At 35.4% G+C, this 24,397-nt stretch overlaps 2 protein-coding genes across 4 annotated transcripts in view; one reads left to right on the top strand and one right to left on the bottom strand.

The window, feature by feature from the left end:
• LOC307170046 (GRAM domain-containing protein 2B) overlaps positions 1–11,021 on the bottom strand; it is a gene marked incomplete at its 3' end in the record, with an annotated part of 20,359 nt that extends 9,338 nt beyond the window's left edge. The window contains exon 1 of one of the 3 annotated variants that reach the window (XM_079891038.1): positions 10,629–11,021. In XM_079891038.1, coding sequence (XP_079747164.1) covers positions 10,629–10,720 — 92 coding nt within the window. In that variant the 5' untranslated portion in view covers positions 10,721–11,021. Of the gene's footprint in view, positions 1–5,105; positions 5,318–10,628 lie in introns of those variants that run through there. The other 2 variants (XM_079891039.1, XM_079891040.1) reach the window with 2 other exon arrangements.
• A 3,001-nt stretch (positions 11,022–14,022) lies between these two features.
• gipc3 (GIPC PDZ domain containing family, member 3) lies at positions 14,023–22,834 on the top strand. Its single transcript, XM_079891037.1, has 7 exons — positions 14,023–14,421; positions 16,096–16,281; positions 17,169–17,349; positions 20,242–20,351; positions 20,435–20,516; positions 22,362–22,515; positions 22,707–22,834. Exons 1-6 carry the CDS (start codon positions 14,137–14,139, stop codon positions 22,511–22,513), a joined length of 996 nt encoding a protein of 331 aa, XP_079747163.1. The 5' UTR covers positions 14,023–14,136; the 3' UTR covers positions 22,514–22,515; positions 22,707–22,834.
• The last annotated feature ends 1,563 nt before the right edge of the window (positions 22,835–24,397 follow it).

Here is a 24,397-nt window from a genome sequence, read left to right as displayed (position 1 = left end):
CGTGGACTAATTCAATCTTATTAGTCTCTCTGCGTTTCTAACACAAACGTTCACTAAAATCTTCATTCTAATGATTCGTTATATCTTAAAGTTTCTCGGGTTCGAACAGAGCTAGGGGAAAAAAGGCTATAATAATGCTTGGAATAATTTACAAAACATCTTAAAGCGGACTATGCCTTTATTATTATTATTATTATTATTATTATTATTTTGTCCCCCGTTTTTTCCTTCTCTTATTTTTCCTTCTCTCTCACTTCTTTTTTATTTATTTGATGTATTTTGTGTAGTTGTGAGTATTTGGATGTATGTATTAAGTGTGTTATATGTGAAGCACCATGACAGTTTAAACTAATTTCCCCATTAGGATAAAGAAAGAAAATTCAAAAAAAAAAAAAGAAAAAAAAAAAAAGGAAAAAAAAAAAAAGAAAAAAAATTCTAAAAATTCAAAAAAAAAAAAAAATTAATTAATGAAACAATGATTGAAATTCTAGAAAGCTGCCGGAAATAAAACTCGAAAGTAAAACCACAAACATCTAGCTTAAAACATCCAATTTGGTGTCTACATGTAAACCACATGTGTGACCCTGGATCACGAGTCGCACGGGTATATCTGTGGCAATAGCCAACAATACATTGTATGGGTCAAAATTATCGATTTCCTACTGTAAATATATAAAACATGTATTTTTGTGAGTGAATGTAGAACAATCGTGAACATAAATGCACAACATTAAAGGAGATTTTCTCAATGTTTTGATTTTTTTGCTTCCTCAGATTCCAGATTTCCAATAGTTGTATCTCTGCCAAATATTGTCCTATCCTAACAAACCACACATCACTGGAAAGATTATTTATTCAGATGTCAGAGGATGTATAAATCTCAATTTAAAAAAATTGACCCATGTGACCGGTTTAGTGGTCCAGGGTCACATAATCAAAACAGTCCTTATTCTTTCCCAGCATTCAGATTAATGACTGCTGAAATATATAGGCTAAAAGACACCATGTGATGTATAATAACAGCACTTAGACACGCGAGCTATGCATCAGCTTCTGGCTACACTGGGCGTAATGACGACTAATCACTTTCAAAGACGACGGAAACATTCCTGAGTTCATCTGTAGGGGAAAAGTCACGACACACAAGGAAACAAGTATTTTAAGACTGGCTAGAATTAGCTGACGCATTTGAGAGAATTTAGCCAACTTTCATTTGGTTGTTTTTGTCTTGAAACCTTCGGATATTAAAGCAAACCCATGCATATGGTGCACAAACACATTCACAACAGGATACACACCTAAAAAGTGGACGGTACAAAGAGCCACAGATGAGAAATGTTGAGTAATGTTAATCGCTAAAGACATTTCTAAGGTGTATCAACATATGAAGATGTAGGAACACCAGGAAATAACGCACAGATATCATTGCTTACTGTCTTTTAATTCAAGTAGCAATTATATCATTTTGTTTAATTACGAGATTGAGACTTCTGTTCTGACCTACAGAAGCAATAAAACGGAACATCTTTACGAGGAAGTTAACGTAATTAAAAACAACAAACTTTTGTCCAACTAATTGGATGAAACTTGAGATTTAAAAGGATTTATAAAAAAATAAATAAAATAAAAGTTAAAAATACAATAATAAAACTTAAATTTTCTTCAATTTCACTCTATTGGGGTAAAATGATAGCCTGACTTCGTCATACTCATATTCTAGTCAGAATGTGAGTCTGAGACTGCTCCATAGAGATTTGATTATGGGGCGTCTCAACCGAACCAGGAAAAAAAAAAAACTCTGCACTCAATTGGATAGACCTACAACCAATCAGAGCAACGGAGTAAATGACGCATGTTCTTCATTCATATTCAACCAACAAAATGTCGCGGCTCTCTGTTCCTCTTTTAAAATGAATGCGCTGTGGATATCTTCAATAACGGACGCGATGGCGGAATCTACACATGATGTTTCATAAACCGGGGGGAGCACGTACAAATAATCAATCCAATATCAACTTGTCATCAAACAATACCATGTCTAACGTTACCCTATATCAGCATGAGGAAGCATATTCACTCTGTCAACTTACCTAACACTCCTTGACAGTTTTTCAGCATCCCTCGGTCCCTCCACCACCCCGAATCCTCACTCTTGTCTTGTTCTCTCACAACCAGGAACACGGGGGAGTATGGCTACCGAGCCCACAGCCCTCGGACAGCACGTCATATACGCATAGTCTATCTGACTTATTTGTGTGAACTCGTGAAATCTTATATACGCATTTATTCTATCTGACTTATTTGTAAATGTGAACTCGTGAAATCTCAATTCTCCAGCTGCAGTCGTCTTTGTTGTAAACTAATTCAAATCAAGCGCTCTTTGGTCACGTGGGTGATTACGTTACCGTTGCTCATCTGTCCATCATCGTATAAAGCCCGCCCTGACAATTTGATTGGTCCGAACATTTTTGTTCGGGCATAATAGCTCCTCAACGGAGCGAGTCCAGACCGAACTTCCCGACCAAAAAATATTGTGGGCGGGGTTCGGGCTGGCACCCAGGCTAGTAAAATGAGCAAGTTTGACAGACTGCACGAAATTCGCATCTGTACGAGGAAGTTAACAATTAAAAACGACGAACTTAAACAAAACTTGAGAGTTTAAAAGGTCTTAGAACAAAACAACAACAACATTACATGTAAAAATACTATTAATAAAACTTAGATACAAAACGTAAAAGTACGTTTCACACTTTTGGGGGAAAATTCGCACTGTGACAGAAATGCATTTAAGAAATTAAAACAAGTATTGCAAAAAACTATTTAAAACACCTAGTGACGGTCAGATCACAAGTTTTTTTTTTAACCCAAATCCTGGGCAGAGCCTTTTGGGTTAATTTTTTTTTTTTTTTTTTTGGGGGGTAATTTTAATTAGTTTTTGTGTTACCCAGCTCCTGGGTCAGATATAATGACCCAGGGGTTGAGTTATTTACCGCGGGCTTTTTGCGACCTCTTCAGGAGAAGAGTCAAACTGGTGCGTGTCTTCTGCAAAATACAGGTTTGTGTACATTTTTTGTATCTATAAATACGTTATTGTTCTGTATATCGTTTCATCTTCTACAAAGCAACATACAGGGGCGCGATGTGAGTCACCTAAACGAGCGTCACGTCAATCTCGTCACGTGATGGAAACGCCTGATGCCTTGCATAACATTTTATGATTTTATTTAGAAATATACAGTAGCCTATATAAATACGTATTATGTTAAAATATGTTCTCAGAACCGTACACTGATTGTTTATGGACGGGCTATTGAGTCAGTCACAGCATATTTCGGCTATGAGTGAAACGCAGGTATTTTATAGTTTATCAAATATACTATACTGTAAAATATGATTGAAAATAAAGGAATTATTTTTATTATTAAAAAGGAGTATTTTTAGTCAATCCGTAGACATTAATTCATGTATGAAGTAAAAAAAAAAGAAAAAAAAGCTAGTATTATAGTAAAAATTACTCTACAATGCTGGGTTAAATGGTTAGCCTACACTTTATTTGGTTACACTTTATTTTAAGGTGTCACTGTTACGGTGTAATTATATATTTAAGTACTGAGTAATATTAAGCAACTACATACTATAGGGTTAGGATTAGGGTTTGGTTGAGGGTTATTTGCAAGTAATTATGCAAAATTGACTGTTATTACTATGGTAAATACATGCAACAATGTAACAAAGACACTGTCAAATAAAGTGTTACGCTTTATTTTAAGGTGTCACTGTTACAGTGTAATTATATATTTAAGTACTGTGTAATATTAAGCAACTACATGTACTTACTATAGGGTTAGGGTAGTATTAGGGTTTGGTTGAGGGCTATTTGCATGTAATTATGCATAATTTACTGTTATTACTACAGTGAATGTAACATATGTAACAAAGACACTGTAAAATAAAGTGTGACCGGTTAAAATCAACCCATTTTCCTGTGTTAAATAAACAACCCAATTTGCTGGATAAAATTAACCCAACATGTGTTCTGTCCTATATTTACCCAGCCGTGTGTTGAAAACACCCAATTAACCCAGTGTTTTTTAGAGTTGCCCAGAACTTAAACCACATGGCTAAACCCTCAACCACATTTCTTACAGTTCGCTTTCCAGTTGTAATTTCAGTCAAGAGAGAATTTCCAAGCCAATCTGTGAGGCGTTTCTTGCACGTCTGAGCCTGAGGTCGAGTTGTGTATTCTGGCCAAATGGAGGCATTCAGGGAATCTACCGCCCCGGTGTGGACGTTTACAAGAAACACAAGTAGAAACAGTCCTCAGAAGCATAAAGAAAGTCTTTTGTACATGAAAACATTTGAACTGTTTGCCAAGCATTATATAATTTAAACACCCTGTTCAAACAGTAAGGTTTGACATTTGGAAAATTGACTTTTTAATAGGTATCATTGACATTATAACAATACTAAAGGATCTAGAGATCCTATTTGCACACTTAAATGTTGTTTACACATGCATTAACTCCATTACGCTGTGCTTTCATCACATTATCTCATGTACAGCGAGCCTCAGCAACTTCTATTTAGCCGCAAGACACGCAGTGATTGAAAACGAAGACAATTAGCATCGAATATCCCCTGCTGATTCATTCAAACGCTGAAGATAAAGAGCAAACGCGCATTTCTCGATGGATATCTCATCTGGTTTGAACTAGCACCAAACAGTGGCATGAGAAGCTTCATAAACATGCCAAACAAGGAAATGTGTTAAAGTTCAAGGCCAGTTCCCAGCAATAAACTTGCACCATGCTTCCCTTTGTGCTGAGAGTGAAAGTACATTCTTTGGAAATGACTAAAAACGAAAATGAATTTCTTGCTTCCTTTACGAATAAAGACGGAATTTGATTCCCATGAACTAGTGAATGTGTTTCTAGTTCAAAAGTAGCAACAACACAGGCCTATTTCCCAGTTGTTCAGAGTCAATCCACTAGGAACAATAACAAATCAAACCCCCCAAGCATGTCGGATCAATGACGTATTCCCAGCTGCTTCCCACACCAATCACGACTATATATCCCAGAGACCGCGTTACAATCATCTCCTACCTTCTCAAATCCTCACACACACCCGTGTCCAAGCGACTCGAATCCTTCTCACTGTCCATCGCCTTCCCAGGTCTTTCCTGAATGGCTTTCAACCAGTTACTGAGCAGTGAGGTCTAAAGGTTTGCTTTACAGCTGATCCGTTACACAAGCGCAGCTCGATCAGGCCAAAAACTGAGATAATGGAGCACAAGGAAGTTAAAGTTGTAGCCGAGGGAGGGCTAAAACAATCCTCCGCCGGCCCACTCCGCTCACCAGCTGGGGTTTCCTTGGAAACCAGTGGAGGAGTGGGTGATGGAGGCATCCCATAATAGCCCATTTAAATACCATTGAAAGAATGCAAACTACTGAAGACATCCAAACAAAAGGCCCACCTATTGTCTTTGTGATGGGGTGGATGGTCAACAAACCCATAGGACATCTAAAGAAAGACCTCCACAACACCAGGCAATTCTTTGCAAAGATCGGACCAATATTGGAAGCAAATTGTATATTAGAAAGAACATTTTTCTTTTCCAAGGTTTCAGCATGAACTGAACCTGAATATGCTTTCCTACTAGGGCTGTAACAATACATCGCAATACAAAAATGCAACAATATGTATCATGGATAGTAGGGCTGGGACGATACACCTATCGATATACCATCACGATACTTGGGTGCCGATACGATATGTATTGCGATTTTTCTTTTTTGTACACTAGACCATCAGGAAAAGTTAAATCATACACTTATACAGACTGTACATGATGTATAAGATGAGTCATATTTACAAAAGACTTATTTTAGAAGCATCATACAATACTACATTCTCAAATGATTCAATAAATACATTTTTTAACAGTCACTTGTCGACACCTACTGGCGGAACAATGTAATTGATGAATGCGTTATTTTAAGCGCCAAGTTATTATCAAAAGCTGATTTACTAGATTTTGATCGCTATCGTAGACATCAGTGTTTATATTTGAACTTTAAACCTTTATCCCAGTACTTCTGTGATCATTTGAACTATTGTATCACAGAAATAATGATACTATGAGGATAAGACTGCAGTTTCATGACGACTCTCTCCGGGTCATCGGCAAAACACAGATCTGAATGTTGCGATATGATTGTCACAGGTCTAATAGACAGACGAAATGAAAGAAGATCGTGTGGGTGTTTGAATGGAGATCACAGTCTTTTAAAGATGAATCATGCAGCTCTACTGTCTTATCTCTCTCTCAGTATATGAGTAGCGCGAGGGCTTTTCAATGCATTCAGTCTCACGACGCTTTCACTCGTCCACTTATATTACGTCACTCAACACTCATAGATAACGACACATTTCATCCTCTGTTGGAACGAAAGTGGCTAAATTCTGTCGATCTCATCCATAAGCAAGGACAAAAATAAAGCTATTTAATTTGAATTAATAGCGATTCTATAATAAAAAAATCGATTTTGAAATCTAAAATAAAAAAATAAATACCTAGGTGAATCGATTTTTTTCTCCCAGCCCTAAGTAACATATTTATTGTGTAGGCTATAGGCCTGGTTAAAAAAAATACTGTGTGAGTTTTCAGAGTTTTAGTGTCAGTACTACATTAACCTACTATATATAGCCTAATGTTGAATATAATGTATAATAATGCAATGGGGGAATATTTGTGGGTTCTGATAATGCCGAATGTCTGATGTTACCAGTACAAAGGGTCCTACATTACTTTAAATAGATCTAGTCAGAGCACAAGCATATTCATCTAAAATAATTCAGTATTTTCAGCTTCAGAATCATGAATATTGTTATTCTGGCGTCTCTATTGTCCTGTGCTTTGAGTTTCAGCACCAAGTCCAAGAATATTCATTTACACACACACAATATAATAACAAATTTAATCAACAGTAAAAAAAAAAAGTTAACCTTTTTACCATATGCCTTGGAGTATTGCGATAATATCATATCGTGATATGTATCGAATGACATGAGGGTATCGTTACACCCCTATTTCTAACAGATTCTGATTTTGAGAGTGCAAAAAAGCTATTAGGCTATAATTAAATTATCAAAGCCAAATCTACACAAATGCTAAATCATACATGGGTGAAAAACATAATGGTACTCAGACACAGCATAAAAGTTAATCAACAACCAAGACTTCTGATTTCTGTTAAAAGTTCAACTTTTCTCAGTACAGATACAAGGAGCGCCAACTAATAAATAGCCTAATACACAGTTAAAACACACTAGGAATCAGAGTTGACTAAAGTCATGCTTGTACACTGGTAATTCAGACTTTTAAGATGTGGGCCACAACAAGATCCAGTTCAATAAGCATTGAACCTTTTCTCCATCTGATCCCTGACCTCCTTGTGTCACGACAAACCAAATCATTATGAATCATCCCTGGCCAAATGTACATTACACAAGCTTTCAACGCTCATGTCTGACAATGAAAAACGCATTAGCTCATTGGTGAATCATTGAAGATCCTTGTCCAGGCCATAAAAAACAGAGTCTTCAAGTCTTTGTCTCAAGTTCTGCACTTCTCAGCACTCCTCAGTGCATTCTGTACTTTGGTTAATAAAACAAGACGCCATGTTCTAACGCAGAAGATTAAGTGAGTGTTTTTTGGAGCACACTAGTATCAGCATAACATGATATTGAGAATATCAGGTCAGTTTTCATTACATAAGCAGAAGATCTTCATGCTCTGAAAGACACAAGGGTACTAGATCACCATTGGTGGATTGAAGGGAGGAACTGTCGACTGAATGCGATTCAAGTTTGCTGCCAAGAAGCCAACATGTAAATCAGAGTTTGAATTGTGCCAGCGTTGCACACCAGGAAACCATAGATCATTTTCAAGTTGGAGTTTACCAGTTGAGTAAGTCATGTATTTCCCAGCGAACAAAATGAATGGACTAGAGCGGAAACAGAGAGAATATGGTCAAACCACATGTAAAGAATTGAAGGTCGGTGTGATAAATGATCTGAGTGGGTGTGTGCAGAGAAACGGTTAGGCCTATGTGTTAACCACATTATAACTTCTGTTGAGCTATACCATATAGGGACTCATCCACAAGAAGTCCTAAACCTCTAAAAAAACAAATCTAAACATAGAAACTACAAGGAGAGGGTTGAGATACAAAGCACAAATAAAGCTTCCAAACTACACTAGGATTTGGTCTCAAGAATCAAGATTACCCAATGAAAAAAAGGGCACTTGGCATGTTAAACTCTAAGCGGGACTCTTAAAAACTGGTGTAATCTTGAAACCAGAGTTAATGACTACAAACAAAGGCGTAGGATGAGGATTGCGCCTCGACATCCATCGAGCCACATGGTCCGATCAGAGCCAACACCAATCCCTGTCGGCAAACAACAGCTTGCCACTTGTGGAAGGGGGCCAACCCTTCACAACAGAGGACATTTGTGCAAGTCATGTGATTTGAATGCATCAGTCTCACTTCCTCAGTGTAACTGTTCTAAACAGAAAGAAGTCTTTCTTTCCACGTACCAATCCAGTCCAAAAGACGACTGGAAATTCCACCCGAGAATCACATGAAACTGATCATATCTTGGTCTTTTGGCACAAATATGTTTGGGGAAATTCAACTCTTCAGTAGAGGTCAAGGTCATTAACACATCATGGGTTATTTTAAGTGGATTTCACCAATTCAGGGCGAAATCGAGACGTTCGTTCGACTTTTGGAGAAGAATTTTCAAGAATTTTGCTGGGAAATTATGTATTTAATGGAAATTTACCTAGAAGCCACATGTCGCTTCAAGCTTCTAAAGAAGAAATCTAAAATTAACAAAGCGATCTTGTTGAGATTACTCATGGGGAAATGACTAACCCGAATTACCTGAACTCTATCAAAATAAAGTTAGCGTTTTCTTGTGTTAGACTCAGTTTGCAAAGAAGTTGTGCAAGACCACAATTATAGCTTTATGTCCTTTACCGGTTATCTATGTGAACGATAAGCGGTCAAGGAATTGTGAGCCCATAGTTTTCTTTACAAGGCCTGGAGAAGCCAACACAATTCCAGTGGGAAGCAAAATTAGACCAGACAACCTTCCCACACCTGGAACAAGCTTTTCGGGCTAAAAATAGAGCACCGACAGATAACACGACCCACATGTGTTGGACCACCAATACAATGGAGGGCCCATGAGATCATCTGGAGAAACGCTTCTCAATCTAAACCACTCACGAGGCATTGTGATGTAATGACGGCATTTAGCGCATGCCGTAATTTGATTATGACACATTCCTGCTCCAAATTACATCTAGAAACACCATTGAAGACAAAACAGTTTGGCCAAGAAAGAGGTCAATTCACATTTAAATTGCCCAAGTGAATGGCAAACTCACGCCTTGATGAAGGTTATGAATTTAGAGCATAATTGTGATGAAGATTGGTTTGTTTATGTCACAATCACAGATGAGGATCACACTACACAGGTATAAGAATATCTCTGGACTGATTTGGTATAATATAGGTATATTTTCCATCCAATGACTGAATGGACCTCAGTCATAAATAACTCAGCGATTGGAAAATGTGAGGCAGGGAAATCAGCTCTAGTCTAAAACTAGCTCAGTAATACCTGTACATTAGCATGAGGGATGTGATCCATTTACAATACCGGCTTAACAACTCTAATACCAACATGGACACATGAGTACACATAAAAGGCAGATATTACATTATGCTGCAAGGCTAGTGTTTATGCGCTTGGAGGTTTACAAGGTGGATGACAAGCTATACACAATGTTTTATACACACTATGATAATACCATAGTTCATACATAGTGGCATGGTACATGTCAAAAACTATGGTATTATTGTGGTGCATATGAAAACCGTGATGACATAAAAACATGGTATTATTAAGAGTAACAAAAATATACTTTGGCAGTACAGCAGTGATTGCATTAAATAACACCATGGTAATTAAATTGTTGAAATAGTATTGAATGGTAGTTAAATGTAGGCTAACGAAAAACAGAAAGCACAACCATGGTAAATTTTTTGTAAGGGATGTGGTTTAAATAAGAAAATACCATGGTATTAACACCTAATGTCATCACTGTACCATGGAAGAACCACAGTAAAGGAAATGAAATAAAACAATAATGATATGGGTATTTTATGTGTAAAACAAGTTAGTGCGAAAAATGATAAACACATAATTAGACTATACAAACATAATTATACTATACAGACACATGGAGTAGCAACTAAATGGTCTCTAATCTATATTTGAATAAGATAAAACAGTCATCAGGAAGCAATAATGTCATCTCTCTCACACTCTCTCACACACACACACACACACACACACACACACACACGGTGGATTGTGACTATAAAACAACATCCTTCTGACCTATATAAAAGCAGAACGTACACATCACATAATCTGATCATAGCAAACACACTAAGACTTTATAGTTATAATATAAACACAACATTAACATATTTAAATGCGCTGCGCATATTAAAGGATGTCGACAGCTGATAACGGTCACTCACCTCTCCTTCATTAAATGCTTGATTCGCGATATGGCGCTCTCGTCGATCTTTCTCAGAAATGTTTTCAATCTCTCCCTCTTATTTTCCAGCATTCTTCCTCTACACAAACCGACACACGCCGACAAAAACACGCCGTTTAACGAGGATGCGATGATCCGGTTTCTCTCCGGCGTCCCATGAGCGCGGCCTGATTAACAAAATGAGACAAAATCGGACCAAGTGCTGTTGGCCAATCAGCGCGCATCTGATCAGTCACGCCGCCCAATCACGGCGCGGCACTCGAGTTTGGACTCCACCCATGCCCTTTTATGGACAGGACGCGTGTCCGCATGCAACGTGGTGGTAGTCTGGGTGGGGAACTAGTGTGAATGGCTGATTATACACTGTGCGTCTGTTTTACTGACTGACTGGGCTTGTGTTTTTGCATGTTTTCATACGGTCATGAGCTTCAACACATTATGTGTGTCTAAATAATCACAAGAGGTGGATTTGAGATTAAATAGACTAAAAATAGAATGAATACATTAACAGGTTGCATATAAATTGGTCTATGCGACACTTGTGAGTTTATGTAGAATATAGTGAATATCTATCTATCTATCTATCTATCTATCTATCTATCTATCTATCTATCTATCTATCTATCTATCTATCTATCTATCTATCTATCTATCTATCTATCTGTCTGTCTGTCTGTCTGTGTCTCTGTCTGTCTCTCTATCTCTCTATCTATCATCTGTTTTTCCTAAGAATGGCAGGAAACACTGCTTCATTATCTGGTAATCACATCATGCTCTTCTGCACAAAAATTCCATTTCAACACATTTTTTCCTCAGATCACACCATTGCTTTTGATCACATGACTGTGTCACATGACATCTCATGACCTGCATACGCCCTTTTATGCATAAAACATAGCGGGTGCAGAGTGTGTGTCAGTGTGTGCAGTCAGTGTATGGAGTCGTCGACTGTGGCTCGGGTTACACTCAAACTGAACCAACAACAGGACAGATATCAGGTCATCTGACCTCTGGACGTTCCTCATGGAGACTTCTGTCATTTAAAGGGATCGTTCACCCAAAAATGAACATTACACCATGATTTACTCACCCTGAAGTCATTCTAGGTGTAGATGACATTCTTCTTTCAGACGAATACAATCAAAATGTCCTGGCTCTTCCAAGCTTTTAAATGACAGTGAATGGCCGTTTCTGTTTTGAAGTCCATAAAAGTGCATCTATCCATCATTGTGAAGTGTTACTCTTGTGCTGTAAGTTGACTTGCGTACGGCCTTCTGCCGGAAACCAGTTATTTTTGTCAATAAAGTTTTAAATATGGATATTTTTCTAACACAACTAATCGCTTCGATTCAGAAGGCCTTTATTAACCCCCCGGAGCCTGTGGAGCACTTTATGATGGATAGATGATGATAGATGCACTTTTATGATGGATAGATGCACTTTTATGATGGATAGATGCACTTTTATGATGATAGATGCACTTTTATGATGGACAGATGCACTTTATGATGATAGATACACTTTTATGATGGATAGATACACTTTTATGATGGACAGATGCACTTTTATGATGGACAGATGCACTTTTATGATGGATAGATACACTTTTATGATGGACAGATGCACTTTTATGATGATAGATACACTTTTATGATGGACAGATGCACTTTTATGATGGATGGATGCACTTTTATGATGATAGATGCACTTTTATGATGGATAGATGCACTTTATGATGATAGATACACTTTTATGATGGATAGATACACTTTTATGATGGACAGATGCACTTTTATGATGGACAGATGCACTTTTATGATGGATAGATACACTTTTATGATGGACAGATGCACTTTTATGATGATAGATACACTTTTATGATGGACAGATGCACTTTTATGATGGATAGATACACTTTTATGATGGACAGATGCACTTTATGATGATAGATACACTTTTATGATGGATAGATACACTTTTATGATGGATAGATACACTTTTATGATGGACAGATGCACTTTTATGATGGATAGATACACTTTTATGTTGGACAGATGCACTTTTATGATGATAGATACACTTTTATGATGGATAGATACACTTTTATGATGGACAGATGCACTTTATGATGATAGATGCACTTTTATGATGGACGGATGCACTTTTATGATGGATAGAAGCACTTTTATGGACTTCAAAACAGAAACAGCCATTCACTGCCATTATAAAGCTTGGAAGACTTGAGGGTGAGTAAATCATGGGGTAATGTTCATTTTTGGGTGAACTATCCCTTTAATGAGCCCAGTTTGTTCAGCATAATTGTGATGCTGCAAACACTCATTGGCTTTTGTCCAACATTGGCTTTAAATGCCGCTGGCCGTTATTGATTTTAAGACTTATTTCTTTCTACACTGCTTTAGGCGAAAAAAGAGGCCAGACGTAATATCATTAATGCAGACAAGACACTAAAACATATTCTCAAGTTACTTTCTCACCGGAATGAATTGCTTGAGCTGAAATATTCCTCGGTCGTAAGATGAATCCACATCAGCTAAACATTTACATTCTCTGAGGAGTGTGTGAACGGACCTTTGGCAGCTGTCACCTCCACAATGCTAACGTGTTGTTTAGCACATAGATAAAACATTTCTGGTTGCTCAGATGTTCTGAATAGTTTGTAGGTACTTGGTTACTGGTTATTAAAGTTAAATCTATCTATCTATCTGTCTATCTATCTATCTATCTATGTCTATCTATCTGTCTGTCTGTCTGTCTGTCTGTCTGTCTGTCTATCTATCTGTCTGTCTGTCTGTCTGTCTATCTATCTATCTATCTGTATATCTATCTATCTATCTATGTCTGTCTATCTATCTATCTATATCTATGTCTATCTATTTATCTATCTGTCTGTCTGTCTGTCTGTCTATCTATCTATCTGTATATCTATCTATCTATGTCTGTCTATCTATCTATATCTATGTCTGTCTATCTATCTATCTATCTATCTATCTATCTATCTATCTATGTCTATCTGTCTGTCTGTCTATCATTCTGTCTATCATTCTGTCGGCTTTAAAGGGATCGTTCACCCAAAATTTTGTTTTAAAAAACCACAACTTTTAGTTCACCCATTTCAGAGCTTTGAGAGAACGACAAAGCAGAATTTGTTTTATTTTGGGTTGAACTATTCCTTCAATGAAACAACCAGCCGATCCCCCCCCGCAGCCCAAACACACGAGCGCTGGCTCTCTGGAGTGTGTGGTGTGAGCCTCGGCCCTGTCGCCAGCACACGGACAGATGGTCTCCAGATGGTCGCGTCGCTTCACTTCAGGTGTTCGTCCTGCTCTCCAGTGTCACACACAAGATCTCCAGCTCAAGTGGTGTTGGGTTTCCTCTGAGCAGGGCCCGAAACCGCTCACCTGTGCAGCGTTGCCTGGCTACCCTCATCTTTAATTTAACACGCCAGACACATACAGACGCTCCTCACCATGCAGCAGGACTCGGAGAACGCGACGAGCGACCGCGAGCCCATGCAGAACGGAGAGGCCATGAGTCCCGATGCGCAGGACTCCAAAGCTTCAGCGGAGGACGAGGAGAGCCAGAGAACCGTCCCGTCGGCCCCACCGCTGGAGCCCGCTCCCTGCCCGAGGCCCAAACTGGTGTTTCACACGCAGCTGGCGCACGGATCCCCGACGGGACGCATTCACGGGTTCACCAACGTGAGGGAGCTTTACGCCAAGATCGCAGAGGTCTTCAACATCTCGGCCTCGGAGGTACCGCGAGTCTTACTGTCATTTCAGACTCAAAGTGTCTTTTTCGTGTAAAAAAAAAAAAGACGAAATTCATTTTTTTCTTGAGATCTCAGTTGGAGTTTGCTCTTAAGGTGGTAAACGTCTTGTTTACATATAGGTGGTTGAAACTTGCTATAAAATATTTTGCCATTCCATTAGTTATCTTGATCAATATGGCTTTTAAAAGTGTAAAATGTACTTTTTTAAATTTAATTTTGGTTATATATGCCAGTGGCTAGTAAAAGAAAAACAGTGAGGAATTAATAAACAAACAAACAAATAATGTTACAAGTTTTCGTATTTTTCTAGTGACTAATATATTTAAAAAAATATAAATAAATAAACATTTTCTTATATTGCTATTAGCTAGTAATAAATAAATATGTTTTAACGTTACACTGCATAGCAAAAGTTACAAAAATAAAAATAATAATAAAAAAATGCTTATCAAAGTGTCTTTTTCGTGTCAAAGGACACAATTCTCAGTTGGAGTTTGCTCTTAAGGTTGTAAACTTGCTATAAAATATATTACCAGTCCACTACTTATCTTGATCATTATAGCTATTAAAAATAAAAAATAAATTTGGTTACAAAAATAATTTCCTATATGCCAGTGGCTAGTAAATGAAAAAACAAGGAGGAATAAATAAATAAACAAACAAACAAATAAACAATGTTACAAGTTTTCATATTTTGCTAGTGGCTAATAAATAAATAAAAAATATATAAATAAGTAAGTAAGTAAGTAAATAAATATTTTAAAGTGGCTAGTAATAAATAAATATGTTTTACGTTACACTGCTTAGCAAAAGTAAAAAAAAAAAACAAACATAAATGGATAAATTAAAAAATGCCAAAATACTCAAATATTTCCATTCCATCCTTATGCCTATTAAAAAAAAAAAAAAAAAAAAAAAAAAAAACACATTAAACTTGTCATGTAAATACAATAATATCATTCATATTATACATTTGTATATTCACATATATTTTCTAATATAATGGTTTTAGTATTATTTACATAAACCGATCAGTTTGAAAAATGGGCAGCATGATCCATTACATAAAAGTTATGTTTATCTCCAAAGAGAAGGAAATCTTAAAGAAAAGACCACTGCTTATTTATCACCAGATCTTAATCGGCCAGTTTACTTTTATTGTGAAAATCACAAAAGGGTCATGGAAATGTCCTTGGAAAAAACCTGTTATCAAAACATTTCAGGGAGAGGTCAAGGCTAGAAAAGTGAGTTATTATCTCAACAAAACAAACATTCAGTTTGAGTCGAAAGTTTAGCATGAAGAAAGACTTTATCTGGTCATGTAAGCGTTCGCTATAAAACACACATGTATGCGTTACTCACATTTCTACATGCGAAAAGCTAAAAATATGTAATGTCATTAGTTTTGCGGCACATATTAAGACTAGTAGCCTACAAACATAAAACAAAACTAACAAGCAGACACTGCCAGATTAGCTAGCAAACTGGATTAGCATATGTTAAAGCATAGTTAAAAGTTTTATAGGACTATACAGATCATGTTTTAATCAACGTTCATCGATGCTAACTCCCTAAAACTCAATACTAGTAATATTCTAGATGAAAAGTAGGCTACGCCTAAATCTCCTGACATTGTCTGTTTCCCCACCCAACAAAGATCCTATTCTGCACGCTAAACTCCCATAAAGTGGACATGCAGAAGCTGCTGGGCGGCCAGATCGGACTGGAGGACTTCATCTTCGCGCATGTGAGAGGGGAAACTAAAGAGGTGGAGGTCATTAAGACAGAAGACGCCCTCGGACTGACCATCACTGACAACGGCGCGGGATACGCCTTCATTAAAGTGGGTGTTAGTGATCACGTGACCCATGGGACGTTCTAATAAAAAAAACGTTATATAATGTTTAAATAGGCCTACACAAACACAACACGTTCTGGCAAAAAAGTTATCTTAAAAGTTATTAACAAACGCTATTCTAGCAATAGAACGTTCGTTCAGAGTTATTTGACGTTCTCAGAACGTTTGTTGATGGAACGTTCCATGCAGGGTTTGAAATGAACACCCGCCAAATGCGGGTAAAAATCAACTGTGGCGGGAAACACTGTCAAATCACGAGCCAATTTGGCGTGTTACTTATTATGTTTACTCACTTCATGGGGAAGTTCGTGTAAGACAAATCTGAGCAGATTTAGCGCAAATACTCGTAAATCATGATATATTACAGCGTATTGCATCTGCTCATATTTGGCTTACTTGAACGGAGATTAAAGATTAAAAAGCATTTGGTGAACAGAAAAGACATTGATATTTTCCAACATCCTACATTTTTCTGATGTTGTCCTGTATTGATCTGTCCACCTAAAACACATTTTTGGTGAAAAGGATGTGGATGAAAGAGGAAGAGAGGAGATGGATGACAGGATTTTGTTTGAATAAGAAATGAATGTATGATATCCAAATTATATAGATTAACAACCTCACAGTTAATCTGGTTTATTTCTTTTTCTTTTTTTCTTCTTTTTTTTGGCTATAGAAGTTCTGAATGGCCGGTAACTTAAAGTTTAGTAGCCAAATTGTCCGGTGAGTGAAAAAGTTAATTTCAAACGCGGGTTCCATGGAACGTTTTTTGAATTCCGGGTTATACTTTAAAAGAAAGTCTCAGAACGTTCAGAGAACGTATTTTATATGTAGATGATGGACATTATATTAGGGCAAATCTTTTCTTTTAGAGGATAAAGGAAGACAGCACCATTGACAGGATAAAAACGGTGTGTGTTGGCGATCACATCGAGGCCGTGAATGACCAGAGCATTGTGGGATGTCGACATTATGAAGTGGCCAAGATGCTGAAGGAACAAACCAGAGGAACGCCGTTCACCCTGCGCCTGGTGGAGCCCAAGAAAGCGTTCGGTGAGTCCGAATATTAATATCTCATATCATATCTGCTGTCAGCAAGCAAATCTGACTGCTTGTTTCTTAAAACGAGAATACACATGATTTAAAATGGATTGGTTGTCATCTATTGCTGGTTGTGTTTACTTAGTATGAACCATGTAGACAAAACACGCTAGAGCTTTTATATTATAGCACAGCGCCATCGTGTGGTCAGACTGTGAATAACACGCTTCTGTTTGGAAATGTCCTATTTAAATATTTCTTTTACTGCTAACTTTGTTCATTATAATTTAAAATGAATAATTATAAATGTATTTATTTTAAAATATGTACATATGTAAACGCAATATTTAAATCTTAAGTACGAATGAATTTATATTTTTTATGCTCATGAATACAAATATGTTATTTAGGAGGATACATGAGTAGCAAGGCTATGTTCATATTTATTTAAAAAGTACACACACACACACACACACACACACACACACACACACACACACACACACACACAATTTTTATTCAAATAAAAAAAGATACCTTACATTGAAGAGTACAGCGCCATCATGCGGTCAAACAGTGGAAAAAGTGATGAAATTTAATGAGTATAAAAAATATTTTACATAATATTTTTAGGAAATAATTTTAGGCTATATGAGTCGTATGAGTAGGTTAGAACACACATTTGTCGCATTTGAGTCACTCATGAACACAAACACATTAATGTCATTTAGCAGAATCGTTTGACCTGGCCATAAAGGAAATAGGAGTAACTCAAAATCCTGAAGAGGAGATTTCCTGAAATTGTACTTTTATAATTGGATTCCGTTATGAATCACAGAAATAAACGGAAAGTCACATTTCCAGCATGATTTGTCAAAGGAAATGTTCCCGGGTTTAAAGCGAGGCTGACGGGAAGCTGTTTATGACATCAAGAGTCACGAAACACTCGGTTTAACAAACACACACTGCCTGAGAAAGTCACAATGTGTTTTATCTACATATTGATATAGGTGTACGAGCTTAAGTATCTTTGCTCCGCAGGTCTGATCCCTCCTGCCATAATTACAGTCTCTGTACAGTAAATAGTAATAATTACCCGGTGGTTTTCCTCCCACAGGTCTGAAAACAAACACTAATCTCCATCTCTACACCTCGACACGCTCGACAGACTGAGCAAATTCAGAATTAGCCTTAATATGCGAGCGTAGCGGCTTCTGCTTTCTGTGACAGCAAATTACTGCTGTTAATAATTGAAAGGCCTTTGATTATCATTATAGCATTAGCTAATTGGATGTTTTAGAGTGATGGATTAGCCTTTGTGAGAGAAAGGCGGGTAATTACACTCCCGAACGCGCACTGAATTCACTCTGTGTTTGTGGATGATCAAAGCCAGCTCTGGCTAATTTGACGCTAATGTAGCTTGCTAGCTAACTAAAGGTAGTGATGTGGAATACTTTTCAGTGGCATGACTGTGGGTTAGGTTAGATTTTAGTTTAGATTAGTTTTTGTAGTTTTTTTTTTAACGTTTAGCGTAATTTACTGTAAATTAGGTGTCTTGACAAAATTTTAAAAGTTGCTTCTCCAGCTACAAACTACACTTAATTAAAGCTAAAGTCAAGCTAACCTTCTGAAAGCATTTATACCACAAAATACAGTAGCTAACTATAATTAAAGGGATCTCTCCCTTTATAAGTATTTACATGTAAATATGAATATAATTAACAGCAAAAATGTATAAAACTACTTTTACATTAGTATTTATTACATAACATATTACAATGTATATATATATATATATATATATATATATATATATATATATATATATATATATATTATTAATGAATATAAATAATATTTAAACGTATTTTTAAGTATTTTTTAAGTAAAAAAATATGCATATGTTTATATTAATATAATTATTACTAAGTATAAATATAAATAAACATTAATATAATTAACAGCAAAAATGTGTACAGCTATTTGTACAACCTATTTTAACATTTAATTGAAATATATATGAATAATTATTAGATAACGTAAATATTAAAAAGTATATATATACTTGAATATTACTATAAATAATATTTTAAGATTTATAATATATATAAATATTTAAATAAAGTTTAGGTTAACATTTTTTTTAAGTAAAAAAAATGTTTGTTTTAGTAATAACCTTGATATATACATGCACAATAATAAAACAAAACATATAAAATATAATATAATAGTGATATATATATATTTTTATATATATTTTTTTTAAAGTAACAAAAATAAGTTTTATTTATTCTCTTTTTAAGTAACAAAATGTATGTGTGTGTATAACAGTATATATTAAGATAAATATTAGTAAGTATAAATAAAAATAAACATTAATATAACAGCAAAAATGTATAAAAATAGTTTTACAACATATCAATATTAACATATTATATATATTATAAATATGTATTACATATGTATTCAAAATATGTAATTTAATATTAATATAAATAATATTAAAGTCAATTAAAAAGTTTTTACATTTTATTTTATTTTAAGGAACAAACATGTTTTTGTTTTAGTAATAACCTTGATATAAACACAATAATAAAACAACATAAAATAGTCTAATATAGTCTTATATATGCATATATATAATACATCGATATAGTACAATAAAATATGATTTAATAATGCAAAGAAGAGAAATATTTTAATAAAATATACATTTATAGTAACAGACTGAATGCCAGAGATGAGCTGTCCCAGAGGACATTTGCTCAGAAATTTCCCATCCATAAACAGGAACTGAAGCCAGGAATTTGTTTTCATCAATTGCTATTGATGATTCAATCTGTTTTCCTGTTGCGCCCACTTTAAAATGAAGTGTGTGTGTGTGTGTGTGTGTGTGTGTATCAGACATGATTGGCCAGAGGACGCGAGCGCCCAAGTCCAGCGAGGGCAAGATGGTGAGCGGGAAAGAGACTCTGCGTCTGCGCTCCAAAGGCTCGGCCACCGTCGAGGAAATGGTGAGTTCAGCGTTAAACTCCAGGACAACTTTTGCTCTCTAAACTCTTTCAACTCATCTCTCCATCCATGTGTCTCCCACCAGCCCAGTGAGTTCGAGGACAAGGCCATGAGGAAGGTGGATGATCTTCTGGAGAGCTACATGGGGATACGCGACCTCGAACTCGGTGAGAGGCCATCTGAGGCCTTTAGCATCTGATCTTCCCGTAAAAGGAAAACGGCCCTTTATTTCCCATGAATTCTCTGCATTACATCATCAGTATCAGTATCAGTGGAAGCATTTCTTGACCCTTGGGATGTGGAACAATTCCAGAAAATCAATAAACCATTACAGAGGAATGTTTATTTTTGAACTGTCTTCAGCAAGGCAGGAATAGCGATAACATGTGAAGATTTTTAATTAATTTATTGTATTTTATATATATATATACACACACACACACACACGCACATACATATTTATATATATTTTTTTCTTTTTCTTTTCTATATATATATATATATATATATATATATATATATATATAATTTATTATAATAAATGTATTATAAAAATAGATACATTTATTTATTTTATATATTTATTATTTTATTTATATTTCAGGGCAAATAAACCATTAAAAAAACAAATATATATATATAATATATATATTAATTATTTTTTGTATATATATATATATATATATATATATATATATGTGTGTGTGTGTGTGTGTGTGTGTATATATACACATACATACATGTATATATACATATATATATGTATATATATATACACACACACACATACATGCACACATATATATAATATATATATATTATGTATTTATTTTTTATTTATTATAATAAATGTATTACAAAATGTATTATAATGAATAATAAATTAATTGATTATATTTATTTATTATTTTATTTATATCTCAGGGCAAATAAACCACTTAAAAACATATATATATATATAATATCTAATACATATCTAATTTAATTCATTGTTATATATATATATAAACCTTAACAACTTATGTAATGTAATTAAAATAATTTTGTTACTTAATATACTTAAATATTAAAAGACTTAACTTAAATTAAATATGTAACTTATTTTATTCAGCTACTCATCATTTTTTGTCAAAAAAATTCTCATTATCATTTAGTTTAACTTGATTTACTAAAATAACAAAAATTGCAAAAATATTATATAGACATATTTTTTAAAAAATATAGTAAAATTGACAAAAACACAAAATTTCCATCGTTCCAAAAGAAAATCAACTTAAGATTACAGAGTAAAGTTTTTTTCAGAAAGCCTTTTTTGTATTTTATATATATATATATATATATATATATATATATATATATATATATATATATGATTATATAATAAATATATATATTTAGATATTAGCGCTGTCAATCATTAAAAAATTATTTCACATTAAATAAAGTCAGTATATTTTAAAAATTTGTTTTAGCAGGTATAGGAAATATACATAAATTGAATACAGTTATCAAACACTTCACAGCCTTCACTGCAGAAATGATCAATTAAATATGGATTAGTCCTTATTAAAGCTACAAAAGTTATCCAGTCAAAAGCTGTGAGTGATTTTCTCTTTTTCTTTTGTTCTTTGATCGACATTAATGACAGACTTCAGCAGGTTTATTAGGCTGCTGTCACTTTAAGACCAGACGCACACGGATCTGACACGCATTTAAGACTCATTTAAGACTGTGCTTACAAGTAGGATACTCAACAAAACAAGCATTTTTGGTTATAAATTTGTGTTTTTGTGTGTTAAAGCGTGAAAGAGAACTTCATAATTCCAAAAAAAAAAACCCGACAACTTCAGATCACAGAGTAACGTTTATTTTTGGTCTGTCTTCAGAAAGGCAGGAATGTAAGTCGTAACATGATGTAAACCCTCTATATATAGTCACAAACACAGGAAACCGCATCACAGATCACTTTGTTGGAGGAGTTTTTGATTTCGTATCTCGCTCGTGTCCTACAGCGACGACCATAGTGGAAGCCGGGAAGAACAAGCAGAACCCGGATGATTTCGCAGAGGCGCTCGACTCCGTTCTGGGCGACTTCGGTTTCCCCGACGTCTTTCTGTTTGAAGTGTGGGGCGCTCTGGGAGACGTCAAGAACGGGCGGATTTAGAGGTAAGGCCTGAAAACTACATGGTTTCGGATATTTCTTGGCATTTGTGGAAGAAAAGTGAACCGGATCATCTCAGGAGGCCTTTATTTACATCCAGTCCTTACAGAAAACCATTAGCAACAAATGCTAGACTTCACATGCTAACGCTATCTCACACGAGCACATGCTTTTCCTCCTCTGTTCCCCCCCCCAGAGTAAGTCAAGACATCTTAGAGGTTGATCTGTGACGTCTGTCATCTGTTTTCATATACTCAATCCTCCCAATTCCCACACTGATCCCGAGGAAGAATGGAGAAGGTCAAGGTATTCGCGGCTAAACGATGGGCTAACGCAAACATTCAAGTGTGTAGAGCATTGCGAAGTCAGTTACACTGTATTTCTCACCGATCTGTATAGCTAACTAGGGGTTAACCCAATCTTTTAAGTTTTACATTATATATTTGACTTTTAAAAGCATTACAATCAAGTATATGATAGCAGACATTAGCTTAGCTTAGCTTAGCCTAGCCTTTGTTTGTTTTTGCCTTTTGTGTTATACATCGTGTTACAGGTGAAATGAATGATCTTTTACGATTAATGAGATCTTGTGACACGAATGGCTTGTGTATATATGAATCATCACTTATTGACACCGTTGAATTACTTATATGTACACATTTAATGTGTAGCTATTAAACTCAAAAATCTGCTAAGTGTTTGTGTATTGTATATCGTGTTTTACAATGTACTTTTGGATGACCTGATGTGACATATTTGAATATGTGTAAAGATTAAAAACACTCCAGCATACACATTTTGTATCCGGAGACTTTTTGTACATTCGTAAGTCTTAAACATCAAAGAGAGTCGCGCACAAAATGGCTGACAAAAGTCCTTCAGTAAACGTGAAAAATCAAAATTGATGCAAAACTTACTTTCTTAATTCACTTTCCACGTCTCGTATAATACAATGGCCTGGTTCCGGAAGTAAAAGTCCCATCCATTTTTTACATAACGGCATTGATTTTTAACGCTAACTTATATGATAACTTTTAACGCTAACTTGAAATAAGACGTTGAAATAAAGCAGAAATAAAATAGAATATAAATACTGGACGAAAAGCTTTAACTTAAAACAACTTTTCAAAATATACATTTTTATGCAAGCAACATAAAAATTATGTTGTTTTTATATTTCTCCATTTTTAGCCGTTAAGTACAGTCCTGTATTTTTGTCCGATTTTCAAATACTTTTTTTGCTTCAAATCAAAGTTTGTAGTGTTTAAATTCACCTCAGAACTGGTTGGTTTGGTTCATGGCTTTTTAACGATTTAATTAAGTTTTTAAAGAAAAATAATTAAAGGCACAATATGTAACTTTTTTGCTTTAAAAATAGCAAAAATCACTATATCTATGTTATATATTTTTTTTAGTTGTGTACACTGTCAGAAATAGGGGTACAGTAGGAGTCCATTTCTGTCCCCCAAGGTACAATCTACACTAACGTACCCCATAGGGCTTATTATTGGACCTCAAGGTATATATATATGTACCTTTTTGAGGGTCAAAAAGCATTAAAAGGTACATATATGTACCGTTTCTTTTAAAGGTTAAGGTACAATATTGTACCCTTGAGGGTACAGCCCCAGTGACAAGCCATTGTACCCCTAAAGGTACAATTACGTACTTTATTTTCTGAGAGTGTACTTACATTATCCCGACTGTTTCCAACAACTTTCAAACCAGGAGAAATTTTAATTTAATTCGAAGACACGGCACGTTTCTTTATTTCCGTTTTGTCGCAGTCCATGGCGTCATATACGCGTTCTCCCTGGTTTCCGCTCGTGCTGCCATGGCAACCAGAGCCCTCTGATAGTAACCAAGGCGACAGACGCAGACAACTGT

Source organism: Squalius cephalus (assembly GCF_949319135.1).
Source record: "Squalius cephalus genome assembly, chromosome: 13".
Classification (NCBI taxonomy): domain Eukaryota; kingdom Metazoa; phylum Chordata; class Actinopteri; order Cypriniformes; family Leuciscidae; genus Squalius; species Squalius cephalus.
The sequence above is the reverse complement of the archived record's forward strand: the minus strand, read 5'-3'. Positions and strand labels throughout refer to the sequence as shown.